At 43.2% G+C, this 9,752-nt stretch overlaps 1 protein-coding gene across 1 annotated transcript; it reads right to left on the reverse strand.

Moving 5' to 3' along the window:
- Positions 1-6,803: 6,803 nt before the first annotated feature.
- On the reverse strand, positions 6,804-9,383 carry LOC4324856 (ras-related protein Rab2BV). The gene is made up of 2 exons (XM_015769471.3): positions 8,985-9,383; positions 6,804-7,591 (listed from the first exon to the last, which is right to left on the reverse strand). Exons 1-2 carry the CDS (start codon positions 9,147-9,149, stop codon positions 7,106-7,108), a joined length of 651 nt encoding a protein of 216 aa, XP_015624957.1. The 5' UTR covers positions 9,150-9,383; the 3' UTR covers positions 6,804-7,105.
- Positions 9,384-9,752: the final 369 nt, after the last annotated feature.

Here is a 9,752-nt window from a genome sequence, read left to right on the forward strand (position 1 = left end):
TGAATCTGAGCATGCTTGTTGGTCGCGTCACGCACGCTCGCTCGCTGCCTACATACATGGGCTCTCATCATGCCGCACGCCCCCGATCAATTGGCTACAGGCTCCTACTATACACAGCGTCCTCGTGACGGCTCGTCACACACGTACGCTACGCCAAGCAGCGCATGCACGTGCCATGTTTGACATGGGCGCCCGCATGCATTTTGGTACCATATCTAGCGGACGGCGTTGTGTCCGCGCTGCTACAGTCGTCGGTGCAGGAGCTGCTTTGCAATATGTGTAGTTTTCTAGCGAATCCGATCAATACATGCATGGATGCGTACAGATTTAGTGGTTCATCTTTTTTTTTCTTTTCCTCTGCTCGACTCGACCATGGCTTTACTACATGTGATAGGCTTTTTAGTTCGTGCATGTAGCAGCGGTAGCACACTAGCATGACATGTCTGGATAACCACCGGTCGGGAGTGGCCCACCGGGTTAGGCCGCCGGCCGGCATGGGGCGTACATGCATGCATGGCTTTTCTCGGGAATTATAATCGTGTGATGGTCCGCTGATCGGATGGATCGGGCCGTGCGCGCGTGAGCCTATTATGGTTGGATTGGGACGATGCGTACTACTACTACGTACACTACGTACGGGTAGGGTTCGGCGATGATGGTATTGATGTATACTGGACATTTCATGATACACGTACCACCAAATGCTAAGGATCTTTGGACGAGATGGCTAGTGTTTGGTGCAAAGATCTAGTGACTGATCCGGCCGGTATTTAGGACCGTGGATACTTCAAAGCCGCCAAGTAACAGGAGGGGCGCCTATCCGTGACAGGAGCTGTCTCCACATTTCGATTGATTATTGCATGGCGAAGGCGTGATCAGCAGGGATTGACAGGATGCGAGTAGCGCGTGCTGTGCCAGGAAAGGTTACACAAGTTCCCCGCACAAAAAAAAAAAAAAGAAAGAAAAAAAGAGAGAAGGGTTACACAAGTTGTCCGCGCCGGGTCCTACACACATATGGAAAAATGAAACAGTATGTATTGTTTCACAAATGTTCCTGGCTTAAGTTAGATATAGTATATAGGAACAAATTAATGTCGTGCCCCTTAAAATACATGATAAAAAAACACAGAGAATATGAAATAAACCACATAAATGAAAGTAACATGTTTTTTTAATCCAGTAATAGTTAAAAGCACAGGTAATAGGAATATACTCGCTCCGTCCCATTTTAAGTGCAATCATAAATTTTCACGTCCAACTTTGATCATCCGTTTTATTTGAATTTTTTTTATAATTAGTATTTTTATTATTATGAGATGATAATACATGAATAGTACTTTATATGTAACTCATGTTTTTAATTTGTTCAGAAATTTTTCAAATAAAACGAACAATAAAAATTGTGCACGGAAAATCATGGTTGTACTTCAAATGAGACAGAGGGGGTATGTTCTTCGATTGCACCATAGGACGGAATTGACCATAGGAATACAATCCTATAAAAATTCACATCCTTTTCATAGGAAAAATCCGTGTCCTTTTCAAATGAATCAAAGGAGCATATGAGAAAAAAATATTAAGGGAATTGAATTATCAAAAATTATTTGTCAATCCTCCATTTTAAAGGGACCCTCATTGTAGAGATGTGCATGTGTTCAATATACACAGGGAGCACATATATATAGCCTTTCATAGTCTACTTGCAGATTTATCGCTCGTAGCCAAAATTTAAATTTTGGAAAATAAATTTTAGAGTTGATTTCTTTTACCCGTACTCTATATTTTAATTTTTCTTTTAAACTGTAAGTAAACATATATAAATAAATTGTTTCTCCTACTTTGTTTGTTTTTCTATGGCATATCAACTACTTCGTACAGCTCAAGCGACAAGAGGCATAAAGCAAATTAACCATAAGTGTTTCCCACAATATACCCCTAATAGACGACACGCATGATAAAATTTATGAAAAAATTTATGATGATCTCTACGGTAATATAATCAATATATACTACCACCAACAATCTTAAACTATCTTTCATTGATAGTATAAGTCATAAATCAATGGGTTATATTATTTAACTAATAAATATCAGTAGATATCACCGTAAAAATACTTTTCAGATTTTTTTTACGAATTACACGTGTGTAAATACATGCGTGAATTTTAATGGGTACAATTACACAATAAAAATATACAAATTACTGAATCTGTCTCAGAAAAAAAAAACAAGCACATCAGAGCTACTCCCTTTATCTCAAAATAAACTAACATATGAATGGATTTGACACAATCTAGTATAACAATTTAGACAACAATCGTCTTCTAAGTTGGTTTATTCTGATTCGGATGGAGTACAACCTTTTTGTCATGGGAAAGGCCATGTTTACCCCTCCAGCTGAAGTTAATTAAATATCATCCCAAACATTAAAGAGTAAAATACAGTTACTCCTATTTGCTAGCCATTACAAATTCATATGAATATAATATCCTGATATTTATTAAATGCTGGCCCGTTGACATGACAGCGCTTTCACGAACAGCGGTTTCTCATTGGCGCTGAGAAACCTTTGGCTGATCTAACGTGAACTTTCGGTGAAAACTATTGGCATAAGTAAATTCACGCTGTGTTTAGATGCAAAGTTTGGATCCAAACTTCAGTCCTTTTCCATCACATCAACCTGTCATACACACACAACTTTTTAGTCACATCATCTCAAATTTCAACCAAAATCTAAACTTTACGCTGAACTCTCGTACCAAAGTTAATCTACAGGGTGATCCCAACAGTTTTGGGCTAGGTGGGCCTGAGTCCCTGTTCCGTTGGCTAAACCCTTTATAAAATGTTGAGTTAATAGAGGAAAAAAGCACTAGTTTGATAGAAGAAAAACGATGAATAATTGAAAGGTAATTACTTTTACTTCTTTTTTAAATAGGTAGTTGTATAAAAATATAATAATGTTTGTTTTTTTCTTATATTTAGTCTTGTCATGTTACGCACTATATTATTCTACGTTCACCGTCACTGTTAATATATCCCCATGTAGAAATTAAGGATGAAAAATATATACTTTTTACTATCTTTTTAAAGGAATTATAACCCTGGCCTCTAAACTACAAATGCACATCATTATTTGAACTTGGAGTAAACCTCTAGAGGAAAATTTGCAAAAAATAAATAGACCAAGACTCGTATTGGTTGAGCTATATATCCTAGAAATAGGAATGGAGCAACAATAAATAATTTGTCAGAAAAACCTTTTGTGGTTTAAAAACCAATGTTGAAACAAATCAGGATACCCCCCCCCCTACAAAATTTAGTACTCCCTCCGTCCTATAATATATGTATTTTAATAATTTGCTTACACTGTTTAAGCACTCGTCTTATTAAAAAAATCTGTGCAAATATAAAAAACAAAAATTTGTGCTTAAAGTACTTTGGATAATAAAGTAAGTCAAAAAAATAATAATTCTAAATTTTTTTTGAATAAGACAAATGGTTAAACAGTGCAAGTAAAATATCAAAATCCCTTATCAAGAGACGGATGGAGTAGGCAACAAGCAAACAACAAGACACTAAAATATCTATATAACCTAAAAGCATAGTAATTAAGTGCACAACCATCACCGGTTAGTTTGAAAATATAGAGAAAACCAAGCGATTATATATATACTTTATAAAACCAGTCGACTTTATAAAACCGGTCGGTTCTGATCAATACTTCATCCCCGGTAGTATGATGCCGTGCAGTCTATCCCCAGTTGTAGGAGCGTTAAGTACCAGCATGTCAACGGTAAAAGGAACAACGATACAAAGAGCTCAAGATTTTGAGAAATAGTTGTTTGGTAGCTATGTTTCCTAAGTTCTGGTTTTTATTTCATCTCCTAGATTCTATAACTACAAATTTTAAATCTGGTTAAAAATCTACTAAACTGATGGTAGAATCTAAGGACCCCTTTGAATCACGCGAATGGAAAAACAAAGCAATAGAAAAAATATAAGATTCTGATAGGATTGTAAATCCAAAACGAGAACGCAAGAAAAACACATCAATGATCGTTTGATTGGATCGTATAAAAACGCAGGATTCATATAAGAAAGATAGACTCCAAGGATATTTTCCAAGATGTTAGTTCTTATTAAATTTCCTCTAAAATCTCTATAGGATCGTTTATTTCATAGAAATTTCAAATAATATGATATGATTTAATCTATTATTTCAAAGACCTTCATAGGAAATTTTTAAATAGAATTGAAATCCTCCAAAGTTTCCATGTTTTTCTTCCAAAAGTTGTTGCTGATAGAATCTCTCTCGAACAGGACATCTCGCGAAGTGTATACTGGCCCACTCCACCCGTTTCGGCCCTAGTTACATCAACGATAGGTACGTGCTAATAAGATCAGTACGGAAAATAGTTGCGGAGGCAGGTAATCTTACATACTGCCCTCTATTAGTTGAAAACGGAGAACATGTACTAATGGCACCCAATCATCAAATTCGCTATTAGCTGCTCTTATCCTCTTTTGCCTACCTACAAGTACTCCACAACAGGAACAATCTCCCCGCTGTTACCAGCTGTGTTGCTTTTGTTACTACTGCTAGTTTTTTAGAGTAGCTAGGGAGAGTGCAGGCAGAGGCAGGGCAGGGGTGGTGAATCGGTAGAGGTCGGCAGCGTGGTAGGCCACGGAGCAGCTGCTCATAGTCACATCTGCATTTCCAATCCAAAAGCAGGAAGCGTGAACGACCGTGCAAAAATGAATGGAGTCAGGAGGCTTGGCGTCCCGTAGATGCAGAACGCCTTTGATGGATGGTTGCAGCGAAGGTGCGTAGTTTGCACTTTGCAGGTGGTTGATGGGAGGCCATCAGCTGATGTGAAGTCCATTAGTATGACACGGCTGGGGCTTCATGTATGCCATGCATGTCAAGCAACAGAGGGCTGGGGCTCATGTATGCCATGCATGTCAAGCAAGCAACAGAGGCCGAGCCAAACAGCCAATGGTAGCCAAACAGCCATTTTATTGACAACAAGGGTACTGGAGCGATCAATAAAATTGGAACAGAAGGAGCATGGCACTCAGGCTGATGGAGTCATGAATGGATCAGAAAGCAACCAACCGAAGAAAATTTGTTTGGTGATAGAGTGGAACGGATGGGCTGTTTCAGAGTTCACTGTAACTCCGGACCAGAATACAAGAACGGCTCCCATCAATTATTTCTTCACCAGACAGAAGAACACTGCAAATATGGTTGTTAGTTCCCGCTACTAGGAGCAAAGTCAATAATATAGCCCGCTGTCGGCTCTTAAAAAATAGCCACATCATTTATAGCATAGCTCATGCTTACAATAGAACTACTATAACACAATTATTTTATTATCTTTGTGGGACCCGCCATCTTGCCTTATCTCATTCTCTTTCTTCCTCCTACCCCTTCTGTTTCTGTGTTCGTCTTGCCTGTGGCCTGAGCGTGCGGTAGTTGGAGATGGGCACTTGGGCTTGGGCAGATGGCCATGCGACGGATACGGAACTACGGGAGACGCCGGTGGCCGTGTAGAACGAGGGCATCATGCGACGGACGCGGGAGACGACGACGGCTCAACGACCGCGGCGGCGCGGCCACGGTCGTGGCTGGTGAGGGCCACGACCAAGGCTGAAGCAAGTGATGGTGACAACGTGATGGCAGTGGCCGGATGATGGTCACAGCTGCGGCGAACGCAGCGACGACGACTGCTGCGGCCGCGATGGACGAGAGCCACGGTTGAGGATGCAAGCGATGGCAACGGCGACGGCCGGGGTAGACGAGGGCCACAGTTGCGGCGGACGCGGCGACGACGACGGCTGCGGCCGCGGTGGACGAGAGCCACGGCAGAGGATGCAAGCGATGGCGGCGGCACGACGGCGACGGAGGCGGCCACAGGGGGATGAGGACGCCTGCGGACGCAGGTGAGGGTGGCGGCGTCGGCGGACGCAGGCGGACGACAGCGGCGGCGCCGACGGACGCAGGTGAGGGCGACGGCGCCGAGAGATGCATTTGACGGTGGCGGCGCCGGCAGATGTAGGCGGATGACAGCGGCGACGCCGAGAGACGCAGGCGGACGACAGTGGCGGCGTCGGCGGACGCAGGTGAGGCGGCGACGTCGAGAGACGCAGGTGAGGGCGGCGGCGCCAGCGGACGACATCGACGGACGCAGGCAACAGCTGTGGCAACGAGGGCGGCATATCCCGACGGATGCGGTCCCACGACCTTGGGCCGTGCGTAGAGCCGGGCGACTAATTAGTCACCCGTTCGTTCTCTCTCTTCCCCCCTCTCTCCTCCACGTCACCGAAAAATCCGACGTGGACATCCTATCGTCGTTTATTGTACCGCTATAAGGGCATCCAAAATGTACTACAAAATAGTCCATAGGGAATAATCTATTCCATTCAGCCATCTAGTAATATTGTGCAACTAGTCCATTAAAGGAAATAGCAAAAGATATCCATATGCATATGGACTACCTATATGACATAAATAATATTATCCATCTTTACCTCTCTCTCTTCTCCTAATGTTACATTGTATCCATATACATTGTGATTGCTATAGTTAAAGTTTATTTATATGAATCCTATCTATATAGACCATTTTTGCCATATACATTGGTGATGCACTAACACCGGCAATGCTGATATGTTGCGGCTTGTAGCTAGCCTAGGCTTCTAGACTACCCATCTAACAGCACATCTAGACTGTAGTATAAATGAGTACAATGAATACAGACGAAACTAGTGCTGTTCCATTCGGACGGAACTGGAAAGCAAAATTGTGCTGGAAAGAATATTTTGTTACTAGGAAAGAATCAGTGTTACATAGTACAATGCTCTTCAATTCCCCCAAAGTATACAAGCGGATGCCATGGTAAGTTAATTCATAAATACAAAATGGAAATGTTTTGATTCAGGCAGGTTATAGTGTACGGTAGAAATGTTCCTTGTGATAAGGAGTACCAGTCATGGGCTTCGGTATGAGAAGACAGATTATGTGAAACCAGTATTAGCCTATTTGGTTCTGCAGTTCTGCAAAAACAAACGCTTCGAAAGATCTTTTCCTTTAGAAAAGTCTTTTTTAACTAGAACAGCAAGAACCTTTTGTGGCGGCTGGAGCTTCAGCAACGTTGATCGTAGTTCCTTGCATGGAACGCCCATTTGTAGACGCGGATTCCTGAGCTGCAAGTGCTTTCTTGCTTACAATCTGGTGAATTTCACTCAATACAGTATGGAATGCTTTCTCCACATTAATCGCTTCCAGAGCAGACGTCTCAAGGAAGGAGAGACCTTCTTTCTCAGAGAACGCATGGCCATCTTCCTCGGGGACTGATCGTAGATGGTTTAAGTCAGACTTGTTTCCGACCATCATGACAACAATGTTGGCGTCTGCATGGTCCCGGAGCTCCCGCAGCCACCTCTGAACATTGTCGAAGGTTTGCCTCTTTGTTATGTCGAATACAAGAAGTGCTCCAACTGCACCCCTGTAATAAGCACTCGTGATTGCACGGTATCTCTCTTGACCTGCCGTGTCCCATATCTGAGCCTTGATAGTCTTCCCTTCTATCTGTCTCAAGACAATAGTAGACTTTTACTGAGATGAACTGTAGACACGTATGGCTTCAGCATAATCATAAACAGAGAAAAATGGATAGCATTCCAGATCTATGATTGGCAATAACAATTATGGTGACTTTAACATGATGAAAATGTCTTCATGACAATATACAAACAAATCAGTACTAAGAACAATATATTTTTTTCTTTGATTGGACATGGGAAGATCTATGGTTGAAGGGTATATATCAATTGATTAATCAACAAATATAGTTATACCACACTAACATTGGTGGCAACTACAAACTGCACTGCAATCCCAATTACTGAATGCTGATTGAAGAATTGTGTCACAGGCTTACAAGATTCTTTAAAAATTTGGGTTAAAGTTTAACCCATGTTATTCTTTTCCATTTACTGATGTATATGTATTAAAAGCTGAAATGCTGCAAAAAGAAAGTGATGGCGTGCTAGAAACAAAAAAAAATCACTTAAAATGTTTGATCAAACAAAAAGTAATAGATATAACCTTCTTTGTCTAATTATTGATACTCTCAGAAGAGGATCAGGAAGGACAAAACAGAGCATAATGACATGGTTGTGCTCAAGGAATGTAAGGACTGAGAAAAAAAAAACAAAAAAGACATTTCCAGCCTTATAATAACTGCACATAAATGGTATGGAAGTGATGAAGTCATCTGAATGCAATTAATTCAGAGACAATACAATGATCAGTGCTATGCCAACCAAACGGAGAAGATGGTCATACTAGTCAATCTATGTTGCCCACAACAGCTATTATGCATTAGGATTATGAATCCGGCAGGGATTGACATAACCTCTTTGACGAAATTGACGTTGGAAGGCCAGCATATTGGTGCGGTAGCATTTTTCCTCCAATGTAGTATAAAAGTATGATGAATCTACTCGTATTTTTGGCATTTCTTAACATAATGTACTTTTGGCATATAATCTACTCTCGTATTTGCATTGCTAGGAAGGACCAAGAGGGAACAAAATGCCTGCATGAATAGGATTGCTCGAAAGAATTGACAATCTAGTGTTAACCTAGAAATGACACGTATATCCGTTCTCTAATCTCTATCATCTCCAACACAAGGAACTCGCGAAAACATAAAAGAAATATGCGCGGCATTACCACCGGTACCATCACCGCGATATCATGCAAACAAACAAAGTGCCGTATTGCCATTGTCAGCCCAATCACGCGACCATAAAAATCCTGTGGGTGTCCGAGTCTGCAGTCATGGATCCGGGATCTCAATTCCTAACGCACAAGAACCCGACGCGACATCACGACGCGCGCCAATCGCAAAATTGTACAAGCAAGCAAGGGGATCAGGGGGGGGGGGGGGGCGGGTGGGCGTCGCGTACGCGGGTACCTGCAGGGTGCGGGTGGCGAACTCGACGCCGATGGTGGACTTGGACTCGAGGAAGAACTCGTTGCGGGTGAAGCGGGAGAGGATGTTGGACTTGCCGACGCCGGAATCGCCGATGAGGACGATCTTGAACAGGTAGTCGTACTCGTTGTCCACCCGGTGCGCCATGATCTCCCCCTCCCGCCTCCCCTCACGTCCCGAATCTGGAACGAACGAAAATCTCCCCTCCGATCCTCGCCTCCTGACCCTCTCGGTTCGTGCGCCTGGGGGAATGGAGGTTTGAAACGGTGGGGGCAGAGGGCAGGCAGATCCGAGGGGGAGGAGAGAGAGAGAGGGGGGGGGGGACGAGGCTCGCGCTCGCTCTGCGCTGGCGCGGCTTGTTGTTGTTGGTGGTCGCGTCTCGGCCAGCCAATCGACGGCTGGCGCGGCGTTTTGTCCCTGGCTGGGGCGGGCTTGCCAGATCTGGGGAATGTGGCCATGTGGTGTGCGTGGTCGCCGTGGTCGGTGGCCGCGTGTATCACCTGCCTCGTCGGTTTGGTTCGTGGGCTTGATGAGTTGGTTATGTGGGCTTATCTATGGGTCACCACCTCGGCCTCGACGGCCTGCTCGTGCGGAAAGTATGGGGTCGGGGCGGCTTCACGGCTCGGCCCAATGCAAGCATTTCACACCATGCAGATATATACAGTTTCGTTTTTTTCGATAGATGAATACTTTCTGGAACACAATATTTTCTTTCCCACATATGCAAGCATTCACACATACTGACATGCA

The sequence above is a fragment of the Oryza sativa genome, chromosome 1, assembly GCF_034140825.1.
Source record: "Oryza sativa Japonica Group chromosome 1, ASM3414082v1".
NCBI classification, from domain to species: Eukaryota; Viridiplantae; Streptophyta; class Magnoliopsida; order Poales; family Poaceae; genus Oryza; species Oryza sativa.

What these genes read in the sequence shown, in the direction of transcription:
- LOC4324856 (XM_015769471.3), bottom strand. Translation starts at nt 9,149, where the DNA reads ATGGCGCACCGGGTGGACAACGAGTACGACTACCTGTTCAAGATCGTC. An exon ending in TCGCCACCCGCACCCTGCAG is followed by an intron (nt 7,592 to 8,984) that starts GTACCCGCGTAC and finishes GTCTTGAGACAG; the next exon opens with ATAGAAGGGAAGACTATCAA.